Below are 24,715 nucleotides of genomic sequence, written 5' to 3' on the forward strand. Positions count from 1 at the left end.
ACTCTGTGCCCAAAATTCATGTCCCCAAATTAGTGGGCCTTACTGAAAGTTCTCTACCTCCTTAGAAGTTCAGGATGATGCTTCTTTGTGTTGATGAGAAGTGAATAATTTGCATTTCTGATTTGCATCACATCAATCATCTGTAATTTTTGTCTACAGATTTTCCATATGACATACGATCTGGCCAGTGCTGTGGTGAGAATCTTTAATCTGATTGGAATGATGTTACTGCTTTGCCACTGGGATGGTTGTCTTCAGTTTTTGGTACCATTGCTCCAGGATTTCCCACCAGATTGCTGGGTGTCCCTAAACGGTATGGTTGTAAGTATTGTTCATTTTTCATTGTGCTTTCTAAACTTTATTTATCTAAATAGTTAACATCAGGCTTAAGTGTAAAAATACATGCCCAATAATACACTGCTATGCAACTTATTCAAAGTTATTTTATTGGTTTTCTTGCTAGTTGATGAAGGTTAGTTTTGTAGCCCTCATCACTGACAAAATTATGCTGACTCCTTGTCAGTAAATGAAACAGAAAATATTTTCAGTTTTGAGGGCATTTAATTTATTAATCCTCAATCCTCAAAAAAGCCACCAAAAGAGATTTAGTAACACTCAGTTCACCAGTGCTTTCAGCTTAGGTTCTAGTTTCGTAATACTCCAGAAAGTATATTGTCTATTTTGATTTAATCTAAAGGTGTTCTCAGTTTGTTTTGTAAATAACTTCTGGGTTAATTAAACCCATTACCAAGTTGTTCCAAATGTAAACATGATTTTTTGTGAAGTAAAATAAAGGAAATACAGATTTACTTCTGTGGTACTTTTGTGTGTGCGTGAACAGACAGTTGAAGATGTGGAATTTGTCCATGAGAATTTATAAGGAAGGGTAATGATATTCTGCTTGTTTGACTTGTGCCATAAAGATCAGTGGCTATGAAGAATTAAATGTTTTTTATTAAGTCAGGTGAAGAATCAGGTAGACCTTTTTCTTTGGAGGTACACTGAATAACTTGTTGAAATGTGCCTGTAACAAACAGGAAAAGTCCCAAGCAACTGTCTCATTTACCTGCTGAAAACATGCATCTCTCCACTTACTACAACTTTATAATACATAAAAAGACATCTTTACTGTAGATGGGCAACTTGCCCGGTGCCACGTATTTCTATTGTAGAAACATAACAGTATTTATTCCTTTAGGAAAGCGATACTGCACATTACTGTGGGAGCTTGGTGACTAACATTGTCAATCATACAGACAAGCATTTGCAGTCATTGAATGACAATCTTTAATGATAAGCAGCATGTTTGCTGATACCTCATTGTGCAGCTTTTCTAAAAAAAAAAAAAAAAAAAGCGACATATCTTCAAAAATGGAATTGCTACAATAAAAGTAGGTCACCAGGATGCTGACTGGCGTGTCTTTGCATTCTGCTGCATCCTGGGTTCTGCTTCATAACATCTTTCATTCAGTTTCAGAAAGGGTACATTTTCTACCAGCTTGCTAAAAATCTAGATAAAAATCATGCTAGAGAGTGAAAGGGAGTAAGCCTTGGATTATGGTTAATTGAAGTATTTACTTTTTAAAGGTACACTTGCAGGAACAGTTAGCTATTAAATTCTCACTCTTACGTAAGAGCTACATTTCACCTTAGAAAGCTGTGCACGTGCTTAGGGAGATCTTTCTGCCTGCCCACACTCTTTTCTTATAGAAACAATATGGTCTCCTTACTGGCCACATATTCTCGGAAAGATCTTTTTTGAAAGTTGCACTTTTTTTTTTTCTTCTCCCCCCCCAGCAACTGAATCTGTTGCTATTAATGAATACTGTGGTTCAATCTGAACTGGTGGTGATGGCCACGAAGAGACAATATTGTCAGGAAGAAGGAGTCATTAGCTAGCTCCATCTAATACACCTTTCTGTCAATACATTCTCTTTTACAGATTTTACTCAGAGATTTCAGCACAGTAGTTTGTAAAGAAAACTGTAAATGCATTTGGAGTTTGGTTCAAACTTCTGATTGAAAGAACTCTGAAATGCAACTGCTCAGAAAAAGGCAAAATTACCCGTCTTTGAGTTTCAATATTCATTTGAGTAAGTGAAGTTTTGTGTGGGAAATTCCAGGGGTTCACACTGTTGCTCCACTGTATGTTCCTCAAAATAATATCACATGGGCTAATCTCAGGCTAATGTACCAATTTAGCTCTGAAGTAGAATTTTAATGGTTACCAGTGCTGATTATTGGCTTGAAGACTAACTCAGGAATGCATTTAGTCAGAAGTCCACTTAGCCAGAAGATGTTAGGTTTCCAATATACAGCACAACCAGCGGTCAGTTGTAACCCAAAGCATTTACAGATAACTGGATGATAAAGGAAGTAAGGATGCCACGAGGATGACATGCTGTTTCCTCAATCTACACAGCCCAGCATACTCTTCCAGCTCACAGTTGCTTCAGGTTGCAGAATACAAGAACTTCTAAAAGCTTTCCTCTGAAATTATTCTCTTCTGTAAGAGCTGATATATGAAAGGTTCAAATTCTACAGCAAGCTCACATTTTACTTTGGAAGTACCAGAAAGTGAACATGGGTTAAATTTAATGTCAGAAAGCACTAGGATGTTGAAATCAAGCTACATGTTGCTTACTGTTGCCCTGAACAATGAGACTGGACAAAATAAAAGAAAAACAAGCCAGTAGACTATGAAATGAAGTGGAAAGCCCCCTCTGTTAAAGGGAAGAAGGTGGTCATTGGCTGGTACTGCACCAACCTGCACCCGAAGTAGTTCATATCAAATTGGGATGTTATCCTCACTAATAATCATGAACTCAGATTAGGTGTTTACACTTAAATTGGCCTTCTTGGCCACTTCTTAACATTGGTCTTCCTGTTGTTATGAAAAGAAAGCGTGAGCTGCTATCTTCCTTTAATTTTTCCAAATGTGATCCCACTTGCCCACTTTCACATCTTCACTGGCATTTCATTGCACTTTGTAATGCTTAGTTACTGTTGGCCAGCAGGATCTTATGTTCTTCCACAATATTTATGTATTTCTCACCAAAAATAAGAAAAATGGTAAATACAATATAAAGGTGAACAGGTGCTCTTTTTTCCTTATCACTATAAGTAATTTTCCAGGCAATCCGTTCTGGAAAATGTAACAGTCAGTTATTTCTGCAAGGCTCTATGGTTCTCTAAGGTAGTTCCTAGATTTTTTTACACTAGTGCTGTGTGTTTCATGCCTAAACAACGTCTTCTCTGAAGAAGTTTCACAAAGTTTCCTAATGGTACTGCTTAATTTTGCGTTGGCTCAGAAAACCTATTATCTGTATTTCCTTGTGTTATTTATCCTCAGCTTTCTGATCTGCATTGCCTCAGACTAGTGTACTTCCATAATGACTCATAGACCAAACAGATTTATCATACCTCAGAGTCAGAGCCAGTAGTTCTGTAGAGAATTAGGAGTAAAACTTTCAACAGAGTCCATGGGAGGCACAAAAACAGAAAGCTGCAGAGATCCTCTCCTATAATCAGTCTGTAAAACCCCCGATTCTTCATTTTGTATTTGCTTTTACCTGAAGTGAATTACAAAAAAAACTGTGTAAAAGTCCCAAATGATGAGCAGTTATGGCCAGGTTTTATATGGGACAGAGTTTCTAAGGAAGTAGACATAAGAGATGACGTTTTTGCCACTGATGCCATCTGGCCATTTAAACACGACATGCCTGCAATAAAGCATCCCTTGCAGTAAATGAGTTTTTGTTTTATTGAAAGTTTGCTCTTGCTTTTCCTATCACCTATGGCAAAATCTGAAAGGCATGTTAGTCCTTCAGTAACAGTGTCTGAAGGTCCACAACCTCTGTTTACTTGTCTATATTTGCAATAATCAGATGTATGGTTAGGACATGTAGTCCTTTAAGCAAGGTATTTACATGAGATTGCCAGATTTTTCATGTGTAAAGTTGGTTTAGTCAAGTAAAAATCTATCAGAGAAGTATAGAATTTCACTTGAAGGCTGAGTGTTTTAAAAGCCAAAAGTAACTGTAAAGTTTTTGGAAAGGGCTTGCTTTGCTGGCATTTCTCATGGCAGTCAGCCAAGTTTGCTCAGCAAGAATGCTTCAGGTACTCTGGTTTCTTTGGTTTGGCATCTTCTTACTGTCCTTGCCATTGAATTGCTTTGAATTTGGTTGTTGTCTTTTTAGGTTTTAGATTTGGAGAAGAGGGGTTTGCACTATATTAACCCCTCCTTGTGTTGTATCATTTGCTCAGGGGCAAGGAAAATCAGAAGTTAAACTTAAGATCCTCATCTCTGGTAGTATTACCATTGAAGTGAAAAGAATTTGGAAATTTCTTCTGTAGAGTCTGTAGGTCCTTCCCATTACAAAATGAATGGTTTAAATGAATGCTTAATAGGGAAATTCATAAGTGCAGGAAATGGTCGTGAATTCTAATGCTCTGAGAATTATTCTAACATATATATATATAATATACACAAAAACTATTTAGTAATAACACATAGAACTAATTATCATCATTTTTTATTAATTAACACCATTTTCAATTATTTAGTTTTCAGCAATACTTCAGTAAGATCTCTGTTTTACTTAGTGGAGCTTAAGGAATGGATTGCAGTCACTTGATGAGCGACTGTATTCAGCATTCAGTTTTCCTCTTTTTGATAATGTATCAGTTTATCACCTTCAGCCCTGTGGTTAGCCATTAGGAGAGATAATTTTCTCATGATTTTTTTCTGCATTTGATTGTTATGTGGTAATTATCATTTAGTGCTTCAAAAATATTTTGAGTAACTTTTTATTGTGTGGCAAGATTTTGTGGAACCATGTTCAAAGCACAGATTCCTCTGACTTCATTTGCAGTGACAAGAAATAAATACACATATAAATCAAATCCCACGATCTTAACTTGGGTGCCTAGTAAACATGGAAGATATGGGAATCATCTGATTACTGGAGGCACTTAGGATCTCATGAGGTATAATACTACACTAATGTATTTTATAGTTATATATTTATGTATGTCTATTGATTTAGTTATAGCAAATGCTTCTAGGAACAGTTAAAAGATCGAAATTACCGTTCTGAGATTTACTCTGATTAAAATATTAATGAAGTAGGAATTGCCCAATTCAGATAAATTCTCTATTTACAATATAATTTGGAAATATGATAATACTAATAGTAACATTATGTAACTGACATTCTAAGGACTAAGTTACCCATGTTTTGGGAACGTACATTGAATAATAATACTCTTCCAGCATGTGCCATTGTTCAGTACTCAGTCATTGCTCTCTCTTACACACAGCCCTGACCCAGTTTTTGAGGTCAGCCCACTTCTTGCCTTCTTGCCATATCAAGACGACGGGATAATGCTACTGCTTGTATCCTGTGCCAGTGGGTGAAACAGGTCATAAAATCCAGCGTTAGGCCTAAAAATATATTAGCTCAGGAGAATACATTAGTTAATGTGATGTGACTCTATCAGAAACTACAGAGGAAAATGTTGTAGACATGCAGTGCTAAATGACAAGGTATGCTTAATGTAGACTGAAGCCATGTGTTAACTGCAGTACCAAAGTTTTACACCAAGCTAGAAAGTACTGGAGAAATGGGGTAGCTGAGGACACTGTTGATTTAACTTAGTGTGCCACGATCAATGAAGAGGAAAGCAAATCACATTCTCATTTTAATAACAATGGCTGAGGCTTTAGGAAGATCACTTATGTTTTGGAATATTTTTTTTTTTTTTAATGTTCTCTAATAGGTTAGGAGGTCATCCACCTTTGCTGGGTTAGAACACCCATACTAAAGGAAGTAATAATAACTTTTTGTTCTTACCTTCTTGCCTTGGTGTAAAATCTATAATTTTGCTTATGTCTTTAGTACTTTTGGACTGTGTATTTTTGACAGTAGATTTCTGTCAAAAAAAAAAAAAAAGTTTTCCTGTTGCCTCGTATTTAAAATATTTCATTATTTCTATTTTGTTCATTGTCTTAGTTCCTGCTGACAGTAAATTGATTCTGAGTAATAGGCAAGTTACTGTGGTCCAACCCAGCATCTGCACTATACACTTTAAAAGTTATTTCCATCATGGCTGCTGTTTTTTGACCCAAAAATTGTACTCATTTGTTCCACTACTTCCTTCTTTTTTTTTTTTTTTTTTTTTTTTTTTGTTTTTATCTTCTCATTCAAGTTATATTATCTTCATCTTTCAAGTGGTGTTTGTTTGTAGCAGAAGTGCACTGGTTTACAATTTCAGATTCTGTGAAACTGAAGCCTCACTGGTTTGCTAACCTAAAATAACTTACGACATTGATGGGTTCCCAGGTTATCACCTGGAGCTCATTGTGGTAATATCATGAGCTAATTGAAAAGTAAAACCTTCACATTTTGAAAATAAAGGTGCAAAATCATTTCCAGGGTGGCCTAAAGCTTCATAAAAATTTAATACTAGTGCAAGTATGCATGTTATCCATGAATGCTTGGATTGTAACTGAGACAAAACTAAGAGTAGTCCTTCAGAAGAGGTTCCCCGAGCAACGCCCCCTCTTCCCCCCCATCTTTGGAAATTGTTTAGCATTATGAACTCAAGTACTGTCATAAGCTCTTCTACTGTACTTTTTTGTCACTGAAATACTTTAAACTCAATGTTGAGGTATGGTAGTGATAGTTATTTTAGTAGATACTGAAATTCAGTGCTACAGAGCAAGGATCTAAATTAGGACCTATGTTTTTAGGTGCTAACAATGTGCTACTGATGTATTAACAGGTTCTAAAGAGGATGACTTCTGTAATGATTTAGTTGGCTACCTAATGTGCTTCTGTTTCATTCAGATAGAAAGCTGGTCTTTCTTATACAGGGTAAGAATAATGAAACAGTTAGTTAAAAGAAGCATGCAAAGTCAAATTGATGAACCTAATAGATACCAACTTATTTCCACACTTTTTCTTCATTGTTATGAAAGCTAGTAGGAAGTTATCCAGATGAGGATTCAAGGAGAGACTTACCCATTTATCATCAAGATTTAAGTCCCATGTTTTCCCCTATGAAAATCAGCCCAACTCATGAGTGTTAATTCTGTTGTATATTGTAATGGGATTTGTGATAAATTGTATATTAGGAAATATTTTATTGAAGCCTTCATTTTGAAAAAATACATGAAACAGCATGCAATATGGTTAACTCTATTGTTGCATTCAGTAGACATTCTAGGGAAAAATAATAAACATCAAAATGCATGCTTTAGCCATTTCTTTTTTTCTTGAAAAAAATAAAAATAAAAATAAATGAACTAAAGCAGAAATGTAAGTTGAACCTGTCATATTTTAGAACCTTGTACCTGACATGTGCCCCAGAATAAATATTCAGGCAGAATTATATGCACCTTGTAGTCAAATGCAGCTTCTATGTTGTAAAAGAGCGCACTCCCTTTGTTTCAGGGTGGCAGGATCAGGCTATTTTGACTTGTCTGTATAAATTTGACAATAAGTGTTTATCTCCATGTGGTAGTATTCCAGGCTGAACAAACATATCATTGTGTAAAGGTTATTCTGAAGTAGCTCTTCATGGGTTGCTGGAATATCCAAACCCTGAACACTTGGAATATCTATGCCAGAGAAGTTTTCCCAGAATAAATCCAGATGTAGATAAAACCAGATGAATATTATTTATATACATCTGCTCTTCAGCATTTTTTTCCATGTAAATCTATGTTAATATGCACACTGTAACTTCTTGATCTTTGTGTTTTAAGATTGTGTAAAGATAATTGGCTTTGCGCAAGCTTCATATTATTGCCAAGGGGTCATTTTCAGATGTATTACAATCAGGTTTTCTCAAGAGTACTAATTTTGCTGCTTCTAACTGAGCATTTTTTCCATATCAAATTTAAACTTCCTATACATGACTATTCAGCACTTGACTCATTCTGATAAAAAAAGTACATCTGGACAGAAGTCCCCACTGAGATGCAATTAGAGAGAAATAAAAATTGGCCACCTGAAATTGTGGCATTTAGAATGCCTACATTTTACTTATTTAGAAAAGTCAAACTGTTCTAATGTTCTAGCTCATGTAATTCTGAACTAAAGCACTTTCATGCATCAGACACTTGAGATTTTGTCACTTGTCCACATATCACTTTTTATAATTTTTGTAATTTAGAGTTTTTTTGTTTTGTTTTGTTTTTTTCTCTCTCTTGTGTAGGAAGAACAGCAATCTTAGTATTAAAAAATTGCTGAGTATCTGTTGTAAGGAACTACTATAAAACTGCCAGAAAGTATTATTGAAATTACCTTGGTATCTTCTTTCTCTTTGTTTTGAATGGCTGGATTTTATTTTAAAAGTTTATGACCATCTCATGTGTGTAGTATTGGAGCAGAGAGAGATGGATACTGTCAGGTCTACTTCATTATCACAATTTTACCTAAGTTTTGCAATACTGCTAATACAGTACTGTCAGATAAATGCTTTGAAGCAATCTCTTTGGTAAACATCAAGCTAAGATATTCTTTGTCATTTGAATGAGACAAGAAAATTGTTTCCATGTTCTTCACAGATGACTCATGTACCTTTTCCAGTTCATCTCATGTATCATTTGAATCTAAGGTGCCTTAATCTGTAATAAAGTAAGAGAATGTAATTTTTGTATTGGATTTCCATAAAATATTTTTGTCATTTTTCAGTATTTTTGAGCAAAAACCCAATATGGTGTGTTATTTCATCTTTTGTATTTGGAGGAGGATGAACTTAGCTTGTGTTTGAGGGTAGCCTAGCACTTTGACAGTAGTATATATTATCAAAAAGTATTATCTAGATTGATATAGGCAGAAAGAACTTTGCATGATACTTTTTCAACAGCCTTCTGTTTGAAAGTGTTATTTCTGAGCAGAGTCTATTCAGACTAGTAGTTCAGTTTTACCGAAAGTGCCTGAGTAGTGGTCAGGAGTAAAGACATGTCACCAATTTTTCATCATCCTTGGCAGTAATCCCCAGTATCTCTCTGCTTATCCCTAATGGTAAAAATAGATAAGTTAGATAGTAAAAATAGGAAAGTTATGCCAAATTTAAACTCCATTCAATGTTGCTTTTAAAACATTGACAGAATGATATATGTGGGAGTTTGTGATATAATTTGAACAGCCTTTTCCAGATGTTCAGAAATAAATTTTATAGTGTATGATGGAAATCTTCAGTGGGAATGAAATATGAGTTTAATTCGGATTCATGAGAAGAGAAGATCACACTGGAATGGTTCACTCATGGGCAATAAGCACAAATGCTAGATTTTCACTAGGTAAGAATGGATTTGGCTCAAGAATTTTTGGACCTATTTAAGCATCTCTTTGTAAGCTCTCATGACCCATACAATTCACCTACTGTCTTTCTGTCCCTTACCCTCTGTATATTAACCGCAGATACAGCACAGAATATGTTAAATGTGCTTTTACTTGTTTTTCTCTAATATTGATTACTGTGGTTTTACCACTGCAACAATACCTTCCTGCTGCTGCATATTCTTTCACATCTAACTAAAGTAGTGAAAGACCTATTCTGACAGACATGAGTTTATGAATATGCATGGATGAGGTCCCCTTAGGCTTTTGGAATCAGTATCTTTGCAAACCAGCTGTTTATAGAAAGGATAACATATAAATGCTGATGAGGAATTGCATCCTGGAAATGACACGTGTCTTCAGATATAACAGTGTAACTGCTCATAACTGAATATATTTTGCAGATCAATAAATATACTAGCCCTAAACCACAATAGTTGAATGGAGAAGGCAAAATAATAATAATAAAAAAAAAAGTGTGAAGGAGAAAGAGAATGAGACAGTTTTAATAGAAATACAATAACTGAAACAGAAGTGTTTATTTATTTATTTATTTTTTAAACTATGACCCAGCACACCAATCTCAACATGATTTGAAGAAATACAAAGTTGATATATACTTGATGTATACAAAGTTGATGTGAATAAAAGTTGAAGGATTTCTCTGGTGTATCAAAGCTTGCTGTTTTCTTACTTTTAAAATTCCTCTAATATAATTCCTTGCATAGACTGGTTTTGTTCCTTAATTCTAAAGGTTGGATCTGAACAACACAATTATACATATGTAAAGAATTGTGTTCTTTGCATCTGGGTGTTTCCAGCTGGTGTTTATATTATATTTCTAAGGAAGACTTGCATGTCAGCTTCAAGAAATTCACAAAAAGGCTGTACTGAAACTCAAAAGTAGTCTGTGTTTTTTTTTTTTTTTTTTCCAGCACTGCAATCACTAATGCACCTATTAGTTTCTTTAATTACAAAGAACAGAAATAAAACTTGTCCTCTTAAAAATAAATATTAAGGAACTTCAAGTGTAAAGTTCAGAAGGAGAAAAAAAAACGTTATACGAAAGTGGATTCAATTTAATTCCATTTTAAAACTAATTTCAGTGAAATAAGAACTTCAATCTTTGTAAGATTTTGGTTGGAATTATGCAACTGTTTCTGTATGAAGGTAAGCTAAAACTTGTCTGTATCTATGCACTTGGAGCATGCAGAATATGCTGCAGTAGAAATAAATTATTGCTTATCACTATTACTACCTTGTGCCATGCATAATGCTTTTCTTTTTCTGAGAGGGATGTGGCTGCCTAGATTTATTAACACAAATATTAAAATCAAATATTGACATGGTATTGGGGTCAAGGCAAACTGAACTGAATTTCTCTTAAGCGAATTGTTTGATTATTTTGTTTCAATGGAATAAGAGTAATAAAGACTTCATTTGATCATAAATAAATGTACAGTAGATATGCAGACTGTGATCAGATTTTTCAGATAAAGATTTTTTCAGATTTAGCAGGTGTCTAGCAAATATGAAGCTTCCAGTTAAGAAATGTTTCCAATCATGTGCAAGTGTTTAAGTTATTTCCAATTTAACATCCTTCTCAACCTTTTTAGGCAGAGTAATTGCCATGCCTTCAAGATGCGAATACTATGGCCCGAGTCCAAGAAATCTTATTGTGTGTTGTATGCCGTGTAATGCCATAATCCCTATAGTGGAGCAATTTTTAAGTTTGTGTTTTGAGCACTCTTGTGTTCTCATTAGATGCCTTTTTTGTCTTGCTCCTGTATGTGGTTTATTATACCGTCTGACTATAATATGCTTACATTAAAGCCACTGTGCTAGAACTGAATTCACCTAGACAAATTTCGAGCCAACCCCACAGAGCCCAGCCGACATCTCTGAGCCATTACCCATACTGGCAAACTTGATTCCCAATCCAAACGTCAGATTCAATTTTAAGAGCAAAAACAAAGTTTATAAAATAAAATCATAGCTTGAGAGAGAAGAGTGTTTTGAGGAATTTTAGTTTCTCCACTGGGTAGGAGCAAAGAATAGATGTGGGACATCTCCGTCCATGAAAACAAAGGCACACTCAACAGGGGAGCTCAGGGAGCTAATGGAGGTGGTTTTAGCTGAATAGGTTCCTGATACAGTTGGCTGAGAGAGAAAAAATCTCCCCTGGAGGTGATAAACAGCACCTGCAGTAACCTCCTACTCTGAATCACCATCTATAGGAGTCTAATTTTTTTTGCTGTTTAGGGAGCCTAGGCAGACTCAACAACTGACTTAGCCATTGATGTTAAGTAACCGAAATCAGGTGATGTTAAATTTTATTATGCTTTCTTCTGTTACTGTTCATTCTCTCTAGAAAGACTCAGGACAAATGGGCCACGGGTCACTGTAGATACTTGAATATAAATAACAGTCAATGAAATGCACCATTACTAAGCCTGTTCATCGTCCATTGCTCAGGATCATGGTGTTCTTCCTGTTCTTCTCTCCCTCAAATATCAATCACAGCCTCCCATGACTGACCTCTTCCCAGGGTTTCTCCTTTGGGCTGGGTCATCTGCTTCGTTGTTACCCGAGTCAGAGCATTTTCATCCCCAGAGCAGATGTCTTCGGAAGATCAAACCAAAGCAAGCACAGAGCAGAGAGTTTCCTTTAGCATCTTACCAGCTTTCAGGAATTTGCAGCTAAGAGACTTCTGGAGCCAGAGCTGGTATTTAACAGCCATCAATGTGTATTTCTTCTGATTTGACCAAGTGCTTTGATGTTAGGCCAGAAGTTGGGGGACAGTGTCATCATGTTGTGACTTTGCTATACTGCTGTAGTTTCAGAGCCTGCCTCACTGCCCACAGTTTGGAGTCCCTCCTGCCGTGCCCTGCACTGAGAGTGAGTTTACCAGAGAGTGCCCCAAAGTGCTTCCATGGGCATGGGCTGCCAGCTCTATGGAGACACAGTAGCCACACTCCCTCCCCAGGGCATGATTTCTCATGTCTTAAAGCGAGCTCTTAAAGTGAGCTGAGAGGCATCTATAGAGCTATACCTTGAAACAGAAAAAGGAAGCTACCCAGACATTGGACAGAGTGAAAAGGAAATACAGCTTTCTCCAGAATTTAATTCACTGTACTGGGTATTCAAACTCAAAAGTTTATGAGTTTTGGTCTTCAGTGTTGTGACAGGGAAGGCAAAATAGAATGAACATCACTGGCCTACTTATTAAGGCTCCCAGTGGATTTCAACTCATGATTGTCTCAGAAAACAGACAAAAACTGTTTTTAGAGGCAGGACTGGGGCATGGAAACTCAGCACATCTTAGGAGAATGCTATGAGGTCACTTGGGTGCTCTAAAAGTCCTTCAAGTGCTATGGAAGAGCTTTAAAAGACGAGGAATGTTCCCCTTCCCTCAAAGTATGAATACTTGGTACCCCAAAGGTAGGATTTTTTATTTTTTTTTTTTTTGTTATGACTCAAGTTTACCTCCCTCTTGTAGAGGAAATGAATTATTTTTAATGAGTCACTAAATCTTTTTTTTTTTTTTTCCAATAGATCAATAGACATCATTTTGTGTGTTTGTTATAGGCTGCTAAATCATTTTTTCTTCAAGTTTTTTTATTACCTTAAAAACCTTGCGAACACCAGTAAGCACCTGCAGTTTTAGGGTATTTGAATTTAAGAACAGGTCATCAGTGAAACCCATCAGAGTTCTCAGAAAAAGAAAAGCATCTGACCTAGATCCTTCCTGTTTACTTTGACACCAAGGTTTGTTCTCTTCATAAAGACAGAGTAAGACATCAGCTGCAAAACTCCTTTGCTTCCTGCTTTCACTCCCTAACAAAATAATGCAAAGCTATTTGTTGGAGATAGTACTTGTTGTAGGACTGTGATTTACCAAACGCACAGACCAGCCCCTCAAGGGATCAGATATTTAATAACTTAATTTTCTGAAGAACTATAAACTAACAAGATGTAACCTAAAGTCTCAAAGGTATCAGATTAGGAAATAAATTGAAAACTGACAGGAAAAGTGCTGTTTTCAACACCAGCTAAGTATAGAAAAATGCTTAAAAACACTGCATCTCTACCTTAAAAACTATGTTACTTAAACAGAAAAGAATTTATGATAAAAGCTGTAGACTAAGGAGAAAAATATTTGAATTCTCCCATGTGGAACTGAATTCTTTGCCATGGAAAGGCTATTCTTCAAAGCACTGGAACTCCTGAATCCTAGTACAAACTCTTATGCTGAATCTCAGAATGAAATAAGCATTGATTCACCTTGATTAATTTTTAAGCAGATTAAGACACTCAGGCCACATGTAGACACATTTGCCTTTGTGAGTAGATTATATCAGTGTCTTTCATTCTACTGTAATCTGCAATTATATATACATATATATTTATTTTTTCTAAGGTCACATTCCTTAAATACTTACAAAGGGAAAATATTTTGCTAGAGCATGCATGTATATAGAACAAGAATGAAAGTATTTCTAGAGAAGTATTTCAGACAGTATTTTGAGATGTTAGTGAGAAAGTATTTTGATACTATGATTTTATGCATGTCTGTCTGTCTTCCTTTTAATTTATATATCAAGTTTTCCTATCCTTTTCTAAGAATAGCTCTGTCTGCTACCTACTAAGTTAGTCTTTTTTTTTTTTTCACTGTTTTCACACAGCTTCAAAATCTCTGATTCAAAAAGAATGGTAATAGCACTCAGAATGCTAAATATCCACTGCCAAAAAACATTTTATTTTCATTTATCATTTTATTTGGGATCAGATGCTTCACATAATTTGCTGTCTAGTCTGAGTTGTTCACAGAATGCAGACATGCAGTTCCTTCTGCAGAGTTCCTTTTTCTGAATTAGTTGCAAATACTGTCTACGACAATAGTGATTCTACTTAACAGTTTTTTAGTAAAGCAGTATACTGTGGAGTCACAAGTCAGGTTTGTATCACTTCACTCCTTCAGCTGTCTTCAAGAATGGTGCTATATTAAGCTCACATTATCATCCGTCTGTTCCTGACTATCAGATAACTACTGTGGAGAATCCAAAGCTTTTCTTGGTGGTTGCATTATAAAAGCATTTAATAAATCATTTGATTCAGTGCTCGAGGCTTGTTAAGTAAATATTGCATTATATCCATCTTTCACCAACTGAAAAGAGCAGAAAAACAGATATGGTGTCTTTACCACACTCTGAATTTTTAAGTCTCCTCACCAATTTTATTCCATGAACTTCAGTTTGTCATTTGGAAAGGTTTCTTGTAGGATTTATATATTTTCTCATTATTGTTTTGACCTTTCTTTTTCTTCTTTTCTTATAGTAAAGAGAAGCCTTGTTTGCCCAGTTAAATCATATCTAATAGAAACCTGTAGATGTACTTATTTGTTGTAGTCACTTACGGTGACTACATAATACTTACTGTGTATTTACTGTAATTGGAACATATTGTCCCCTTGGTGGACACCGTGTATCTGTTCCAGTCAGTCCCTTGCTTAAAGTGATGATGCAAAGTTTATTTCAGGATCAAAAAATGGCGTGACTTCATCAAACTTTGAATGTGCTGTGAGAGAGCAGAGCAAAAGCCAAAGCTCATTGTCACATTATTGGATTATTTTAAAAATTAAAAAAAAAAAAAAAGAAAAAAAAAGAAAAAAACAGATTTCAAAGAGCAAAATTCAGCGTGGAATAGCATGGAAACTGAAACATCTTCAGATAAGATCAAAAAAAAATTGGAAAAGATTTTTGGCTATTTTAGATAATAAAATTAATTCAAAGGAGAGAAGAGGAAATGCTCTCCATTGGTAGTAAATGCTACTAAAATTCATAGAATCATAGAATCATTAAGGTTGGAAAAGACCTTCAAGATCATCTAGTTCAACCATCACCCTTCCACCAATGTCACCCGGTAAACCATGTCCCTAAGCACCACGTCCAACCTTTCCTCGAACACCCCCAGGGACGGTGACTCCACCACCTCCCTGGGCAAACCATTCCAATGCCTGACTACTCTTTCTGAGAAGAAATGTCTCCTAATTTCCAACCTGAACCTCCCTTGGCACAACTTGAGGCCATTCCCTCTAGTCCTATCACTAATCATCTGTGAGAAGAGGCTGACCCCCAGCTCCCCACACCTTCCTTTCAGGTAGCTGTAGAGAGCAATAAGGTCTCCCCTGAGCCTCCTCTTCTCCAGACGGAACAACCGCGGTTCCCTCAGCCGCTCCTCACAGGACTTGTGCTCCAGGCCCTTCACCAGTTTCATAACCCTTCTCTGGACACCCTCCAGTGCCTCGATGTCCTTCTTGTACTGAGGTGCCCAAAACTGAACACAGTACTCGAGGTGCGGCGTCGCCAGAGCAGAGTACAGGGGGACAGTCACCTCCCTGGGATGATCACATCCCTGCTCCTGCTGGCTACACTATTCCTGATACAAGCCAGCATGCCGTTGGCCTTTTTGGCCGCGTGGGCACACTGCAGGCTCATGTTCAGGTGAGCATCAGTCAGCACCCCCAGAGCCTTTTCCTCTGCACAGCTTTTGAGCTACTCTACCCTAGACCTGTAGCACTGCATCAGGTTGTTGTGATCAAAGTGCAGGATCTGGCACTTGGCCATGTTACACCTCAACCCATTGACCTCTGACACTACCTAAAATTATACCACCTAAAAAGTTTGAAAACAAATGTATACAAAAACAGCCACAAGCGATAGGAAAGGTCTAGGGCACCCAGATGTCTACCTTGCAGAAGCTGTTCATGTTCTGCATGAGTACTTAAAGAAGCTGAAACACAAACTTGTCAAAAAATCCAAGTCTCTGCACTGCATTCTGAATTCTGTTTCCATGAGGAACAGCCACAGGTGGGGTAGCAGTTACATTTTGGGAAATTCTTTCACTTGTATTTGTCTCTGAGTTTATCTCTGATTAGTTGGCATGGGAGCTCTATGAATACTGGTAGATACATGCCCAGGTCTGTTTTCTCTCCTGACAACTGGACTTCTAAGTAACCAAGACAAGATGGCCACAAGATGGCTGTGTGGAAGAGTATTAATTGACCCCAGCCAAAACCACCAGCTTCTGAAAAATTACAAGTCCACCTAGTCAGATTCCATGGTGGGAGAATGTTTCATAGCACTGTTACCTTTTCACGTGGGAAAAACAGGCATAGTCTTTTAACATTTTATTCTGAACTTTGTAAAATCTTGGGTGCAGATTCTGTAAAAATTCTTAATAAAATAACTTGAATGAGATACTTGGAATGAGAGATTATTTAAAATGGAATTAACACATTAAGAACTTTCTTCAGTCTTTTGGGTTCAGTTAGGATATCATAGTGACTAGATAAAAGGATGAATCAGAGTGGGCTGACAAACAGGCAGAGTAGAGAAAAGAGTAGAGAAAAGTAGAGAAAAGAGTAGAGAAAAAATATTTTTAAGGTTTAATTTTGTGACTTAAAGTGTATACAGCTGTAAAAATTTATGATTGTATCTCTGATTAGATGCAGATTATCAGTGCTAAGAGCAGCACTGAGCAATATACAGGGAAGCCTGCCCTATGAGCTTTTAAAGAGATGCATGTCTTACGTGAACCATCCTTTTGAATGCAACTGGCCTACGCATATGAACATAATAAGTCAAATATATGTGCAAGACCAAAGTGTGTGCTTAAGAAAAATTTTTGCACTTCTGTTGCTTTTTAATAAATAGCTATGCTGATTCCACAAAGAAAATAATGAATCCCTACCACAAAAAGGTAATCACAGGGGGATATTCTTGCAGCTTTTTTAATGGGGAAGGTATTAGCAGATAAATACTCAGTGATTTCTTTTGTGTCAACAAAAATAATCAAAAGAAAAACAAAGATCTGTTACACTGCTGTGTTTTTGTTTGATGGCTAGTTCCAAAGACATAGCACCAAAACATGAATAAGCTGTAATGACAGTAGTCACATAACAACTTTGAACAAAGTAAATATGCAATATTTAGTCATTGCTCCTCCAGTCAAACCTGTTTTCCTGTGAAATGCAGTACCAAACACTTTTAAAATTTTATTCTGCCCATATTGGTCTTGAAACTATATGCTGAGTCATTTGCACCATCTGTTATCTGTGCATGTATCAGCAGAGAGAAATGCTGACAAGATTCTGAAGACATCTGTTTATTCCACTGAGCTTACCAATTCATTTTTTCCTTATATCATATATATACACAAACTTCCTAAAATATACTCGTCTTCCTGGCACTTCTTAAGATTTTTAGAATAACAACAAAATTTTTAGTCTTCCAAATCTGATACCACCTTGCTTTTGTTTACTAGCTTTAGGAATCAACAAGAGAGTCTTAGCAGTAACAGCTGTGATAAGAAGTATATGTTTTGCATGGCAGTACATTCACCACTACACAAGTTTTGAAAAAATAAGCATGGCAAAGCTTTTCCACTGGACACCTTGGTTATTTGTTGTGGTATTCAAGCAGCATTTTTAAAAACTGAAATGGTGAGATAGTATTTTGCTGTGATTTGATATCTAAGATTTTAAGCAAACTGTCATTCTAAGGTACTGTTGAAGCCAGATGCAGTAAATTATGCAACTGACTGATGGACAACTATGAATGCTATGTATTCATACTAAAATGTATAGATGGATTTATATGACAAGTTTTATTTAAGGGCCCAATTCTAGTGTGATGTCTGAGTAACAGGCATATAACTTAGTTGACACGGGTAAATTACTGCCAATGGACATAGCTTGTATTCTGAAATGTGAGAGCAGATCCAGAATTTGAAGAATCTCCTCAAGATTTTAGGGCAGTGTTTCCTTGGGGCCACTGCTACATTATTTTGTGTGCTGCCATGCTATCAAGGATGTTTCATACTTTCTTCAACCTTTGAAGCCCTATCCTGAATTTTACATTTGTTTTATGCAATTGATTTCTGTGACAATGTTAAAACCAGAGGGTTTATGTACTGTCTAGCTTCCTTCACTGCTCCCAGGTAGACCTGGTATTGCCTGGGAGAGTGTTTATGTGGCCAGCTCCATGCAAGAGCATTTCTAATAAAGTTCCAGAGCTTTGAAACACTTTCTAATACTTTATAATTTACTAGTATAGACTAGTATAGTGTATTTCCTGTCAAGATTTATAGCTGTCTTTGCTCCTTCAGAAATCACTTGCCTTCAGGAGAAACCAAAGGGAATGGTGGCCATGAATGAGTGTCTATTACTGTCTACAAGGCAAGCTCTTCGAGTTATGGACAGGCTACTTCCCCATTCCTACTGTGGCTTTGGGGGGGACAATTAGAATTCTGAGTCCAAGATCACTGTAGGAATCATTTCACTTAATGCCAAAGTCAATCTTTGCTCCACAATTATAAAGCATCCCCCTGCAAACTGAGACACACACAATTTCTGTGATACACACGGTATCTGTGATGTGAAAGGAGAAAGGAACTGAGTCAAAAATTTGGAAAACAACACTGTCTGTGCAATAGTCTACTTGTTATGAGATTTCTAAACCAATTTATATCTCAATGCAAGGGTATAGCTGAGGGAAGATAAGCTGTGCCTAAGGGAATGACTACAATGTGGGCGTGGAACTGATTTGCCTGATGACAACAAAATCTCCTCACGAAAATCTCCATAGTTTCCAGTAAAATAGAAACCCTTTTTTAATCCATTGAATAAAATAATTTGCCTTTTATTTTTGTGCCTTAGAAGATGCCACATGACCTTTCTTACAAGCTGAAAAGTTAATATTATACAAAGATATCTGAAGCAGATTTGAAATTATGAGACAAAGGTGCAGGAAGAGGCTTGGAAACAGATCTTTAAAATCAGGAGTGCTCAGTGATGAATATATATTTTAGGATAACTGCTGAGTATATACTTACAAAAATAATTGCAAATGATGAGTTATAATGGTTTCCACAAATGTGAAGATTTCCTAATGTTATCAAGCTAGATTATGTAATCAATCCTTGGATAAACAGCTTTGGTATTTTTCACAATTACAGTCTTTAATAGTTTTTCCAAATTAATGTCATTTCATTTAAAACATTTTAAACCGATTACTGCTAATCTGGAACCAGTGATCAGCCCATTGTCAACTAAGAAATTAAATACCCTTTTTTACTGATTGGTTGAAATTTTTTTTTTCCCCTAATCTATACATTAAGAACAAAATGTTACCATTTAGGGAAACATTTAATTAGGGAAACATTTAATAAAAAGCTGAATTTATAAACACTGGTCTATTTTCTAGGATAGACTTTCATTAACTCAGAGATATTATCTGTGAATGTAAAAATTGCCTTATGATGTAAGTGCAAAAATGCTTCTTAATAAAAATGCATGCAAGCTAGTAGCAGAGGAGTGGTCACTATGATTTACTTTTGTACAGTGAAGAGCAGCAAACCTGAATCTAGTGGTGAAAATTCCAACCTTTCACATTGAAACAGTTGTTCCTGCCAAACCCCGAGATTATACAACACAAATTGAAAAATAGTGAAATAATTATTATTCATTTTTTATTTAGTAACTTTAGTATTAGCATTCATGATTTATAAAATTTGACATTAGCACCAGTGTTCTTTTTAAGTGGTTTCTACATTTGGGATACATTAGTGAACAACATGAGTAACAGTACTGAAATTTGCACCTTCCATAATGATATTTTTTCAGCATCGTCTTTAAGAAAAAAAAACAAACCATAGAAACTAAAAAGACCACCATTTGAGACTGGTTCTACAAGAGCTGACTGATTACTAAGAAAAAAAAAAAAAAAAAAAAACATTGGCATGCATTTTCAACAACAAAATGTTCAGACAAATCCAAGTTGAATTTTTTTTTTTTTTTTCCAGACATTTTCACCAGGTCTTTTTCTCATTCTGCTAACCCCTTTTTACCCAGCTGAGGACCAGCTCCTCTGGACCATCCTGTGACAAATGTCTGATATGTGCCTTGCCTATAACAAAGTCTATCACAATCTTATCAGTGATGTCCAATGCTAATTATTTAACAAAATGGCTGTTTGAGATGGTCTTGACTTCTTATCTGGATTCAGATGAAATCATGACTGTTTGAATTGTTGGATCCTACTTTGGCTTATATATGTAGGTAGATATATATGGTTTATTTTGTTGCACATATTTAGTTTCTATTCTGTCACTGCAACTGCTTAACTCCTTCATGGTACTTCTTCTCAAGTGGTATTTTATGTACTTTTCATTCAACCTCTTACATATTTAGTAGAAGGCCTATTTCCTAAATTTCCATTTTATTATTTTTTTCTTAAAGACATTGGTATTTTACTTACCATTTAATTAACAGACTTTAAATGGATCTCAGTCAAGAAATAAAATCAGCAAGCTTTAGGTTTAAATCAAAAAAAAATAAAAATATAATTTTATTGAAAGAACTTTGAAATTTGTCACACCAAGAGTATAATAGAAAAGATCAAGATCAAGACAGACAAGATCAAGATCAGCATTTGTTTTTATTTAGTATTTATTATAGTTATGCTAAAAAGTACAGTTTAGGACCAGGATCTGCTGCATACAGCCCTGCAAGAACTGTAGAGGTTCTGATCTTTAAGACTCTTTGACACTGTGTTTTTAATAATACTACATGTAGCCTTATTTATTATTATTATTATTTTTATTTTTTTTCCCAGCAAGTAGTTTATTTTCCTCAGTATAGTCTATGTAAATCTATAACTGCTAAGGAGTTTGGAATGGCTCTTTAAAAATAATGGTATCAAAAATGACTGATACCAGCTGGAAGTAAAGCCCTTCAAAATGGGAGATGGAGAGGAAAGCACCTGATCTTCTGAGCATTTGTTAAAGCCCCAAAATAAAACAACAAAATCTGATTTCCTCATTATTCAGTGAAACCCATCAATGATCAACAATGTTACTCCTCTAATTCTTTTTTTTTTTTTTTAGTACAGACGTTGAAAACCTATTGCTTAACAGAATTTACAGCACAAAAGTTTCATTTGTAGAGAAAGAAAACTTCACAAATATGAAAACTTTTAACTTATATAGAGAAACAAGTGTAAAAGTAGAAATAACTTTATTTTGTAAATTATTGTATTACTAAATATATGATACTTTTATTATCTGCAGTCAAAGAATGGTTAGCTTATTTCCTATTACCAGCTATTATAGCTCATAGGGGTCTAGACAAAGCATTTGAAAAGATGAAAAATAAGATCAGTCAGTAATCTTGGCATTTAAGATGGCAAGAGAGCAAGCTGCATATCTCTGAGAACAAAAGAATATTTCAGGAAAGCTTGCATGAGTGAAAGAGAGACACAGATATTGATATTTCATATGTAAGTTTTATATAGAAATTTTACCACTGATTTAGATGTTTGCTTGTTTACAGAATTATTATTTTTGGTCCTGTATGTTATACACAATACTGCATACCTGCCTAATCTTATTAATGTCATCTCAGTTCTTCCTTCTTCACTTCATTTCTGAAATTATTCTGAGTTTTTTGTGAGAAAACACTGTGTTTTCTCATGTACTCTGTGTGCCTCCAAGCACAGTTTGTTTTCCTGGGCAATGGATGATCAACAGCTATAAAACAGTTCTCATTTCATTCCTTTGGCAAGGAAAACAGAAAAATCTAACCAAGACTCCTCAGGCTTTTTGAACATGGTAAAGTGTCTGCTATTCTCTGGGAATGCTCCCTTTGGCTGTCTGTAATAATATATATATAATAATCTGTAAAGCTACGGATATTAAAAGCCTCTGAAGGAGCTGCCAGGTCCTTCTAATCCCCCAGAGAGAGTTGGAAGAGGTAGCTATATATCAGAAGTTCAGTACTCATGCAAATCTCATGAAGTTTCAACAATGGCAAAGTGCAAGTTTGTTCACCTGATCTGGGACAATCCCAAATATAAATACAGGCTGAGTGATGAGTAGGTGGAGAACATCCTTCAGGAGAAGGAATTCAGGGTATTGATTGGTGAAAAACTCAACGTGATCTGGCAATGTGCGTTTGCAGCCCTGAAAGCCACCTGTATCCTGGTCTGCAATAAAAGAAGCATGACCTTGAGGGAGGTTGAGGGAGGTGATTCTCCTCCTCTGCTCTGCATTTGTGAGACCCCCACATGGAGTCCTGCATTCAGCTCTGGGGCCCCCAGCACAACAAGGACATGGAAGTATTAGAATGAGACCAGAGGAGGGCCAGGAGGATGATCAGAGGGCTGGAGCACCTCTCGTAAGAAGACAGGCTGAGGGAGCTCGGGTTGTTCGGCCTGGAGAAGAGAAGGCTCCAGGGAGACCTTAGAGCAGCCTTCCAGTACCTAAAGGGGTCCTAGAGGAAATCTGGAGAGGGACTCTTTGTCGGGGGGTGCAGTGATGGGAGAAGGAGTAATGGCTTTAAACTGGAAGAGGGTAGGTTTTGATTAGATATAAGGAAGAAATTCTTTATTCTGAGGGTGGTGAGGCATTGGAACATGTTGCTCACGGAAGCTGTGGATGCTCCATCCCTGGAGGTGTTCAAGGCCAGGCTAGATGAGGCTTTGAGCAACCTGGTCCAGGGGGAGGTATTCCTGTCCATAGCACAGGTTTTGAAACCAGATGATCTTTAAGGTCTCTTCCAACCTTAAAGATACTAACCTTCCATTCTATGATTCTATGATTCTGTGACTCAGGAATTCATCTTTTTTGAGCCATGTGGCTATGAACACAGGTTTGCTATGTTTGCCAAATAAACAGAGTTCTTTTGAATTGAGAAGCTGCTGGTATAAACAGCAATTATGGGAATAAAAAGGATAAACAGGAGTATAAAAAATACTCTTTTTTTTTTTTTTTTTTAATCTCCTTTGGAAGCCAAACAGCTGATAAAATGAAATGTGGTTGTGTGTTAAAATCAGCAAATCTGAAAAGAAAGAAACGGGGCCCTAGGAATATTTTCATATATACTGAAACAGAGTACCACCTTGTTGTGGTTGATAAGTCTTCATGCTCAGATCTTTCTAATCCTTCTGCCATGGACTGTAAAATAAAATTGACCTTTAGTCTCTTTGTAATTAGGTTAACTCCCAAGTTTGAGAACACAGTCATGTTTAAAATAGTCAAATGTATTTCACATCACTGTGCTAAGTACTGCCTGGCAGAATCTCTGACACTTTATCTAAAAATTAATTTAGAAGGAATATTCTTTCTTGTGCACAGAGGATACATTACTAGACCACTCTTTCAGAGCCAGTAATCAGTGACTCCACTATTCATGTAAAACATATTTTTAATTTCAGCTGCTTGCTGGCTCAGTCACCTGTCTCTTTTCTTGCAGAATGATTCCTGGGGAAAACAGTACTCATACGCTCTCTTCAAAGCCATGAGCCATATGCTCTGCATTGGTTATGGAGCCCGTGCCCCTGTCAGCATGTCCGACCTCTGGATAACCATGTTGAGTATGATAGTGGGGGCTACTTGTTATGCCATGTTTGTTGGTCATGCTACTGCCCTCATTCAGTCTCTGGATTCTTCACGGCGACAATATCAAGAAAAGGTAACTCCTTTTTACGTACCTTTGTAAGTTTTGAAGTAGTTCAAAGAAATGTTTTAAGTGTGGAAAAGCGCTTACAAGTTTACAAAAAATGATCTAGTATCTGAATCCTGCTGTAAAGATTATTGAACACAAAGGAATTCAGGAAACACCATGGGCTAACCATGTTCCTGTACTAGACCCTATCAGTACTTAGCCTAGGTAAGTTGAATGGTGGCCCTGAGGTTGGTCACTTAGGTATATCTGTACAACTTCCTGTTATTCCTTTCAACTGCAGTTTAGAGATGAACTTCAACAACAAAATAATGGCCTTTGAATGAGGACCAGTCCCTCATAAATTAGTTTTGTCTGGAACCACCTCAAGGAAATGCTAAAAGTAAGTCTTTGTCTGCATTGTAATGACACTGTTTACACTTTAATCCATGATCTATTAGGACTTCTCCAGAGGTAAAAGGAACAGTAGTCATGGGATAGAAAAGTAGAGAGAATTTAGTGGAAGAAAAAGAGTTCTTTACAAAATAGGAAGAAAAAGTGTGTTCAATTCTTTGTTAGTTTCCTCATAGGTATGACTAGAATTAAAAAGAAGTAAATGGGTACAGAGTCAGGAATGAGCACAAAGATGCACTAATTAGCGCTGCCAGTTGAGCAATAAAAGGCAGAGGCAAATGTGAGTGAAGCTATGAAACCTGGTGATGAGGCTAGGAATGTTGTCATAAGGAAGAAAGAAGCAGAATCAGTACGGAGATCCCTCAGCAAGGGACAATAAGGATGTGTAGAATTAATGAGATGCTTAAAAGAAACCAAAGTAGGATATTGTAGTAAATGGGGAACTGGA

At 36.3% G+C, this 24,715-nt stretch overlaps 1 protein-coding gene across 1 annotated transcript in view; it reads left to right on the top strand.

Moving 5' to 3' along the window:
• Window positions 1-24,715, top strand: part of HCN1 (hyperpolarization activated cyclic nucleotide gated potassium channel 1) — a 199,616-nt gene that overhangs the window by 106,924 nt on the left and 67,977 nt on the right. The window contains exons 3-4 of the mRNA XM_040541693.1: window positions 160-321; window positions 23,665-23,883. Coding sequence (XP_040397627.1) covers window positions 160-321; window positions 23,665-23,883 — 381 coding nt within the window. The remainder of the gene's footprint in view (window positions 1-159; window positions 322-23,664; window positions 23,884-24,715) is intronic.

This window comes from Cygnus olor, chromosome Z (genome assembly GCF_009769625.2).
Source record: "Cygnus olor isolate bCygOlo1 chromosome Z, bCygOlo1.pri.v2, whole genome shotgun sequence".
Taxonomy (NCBI): domain Eukaryota; kingdom Metazoa; phylum Chordata; class Aves; order Anseriformes; family Anatidae; genus Cygnus; species Cygnus olor.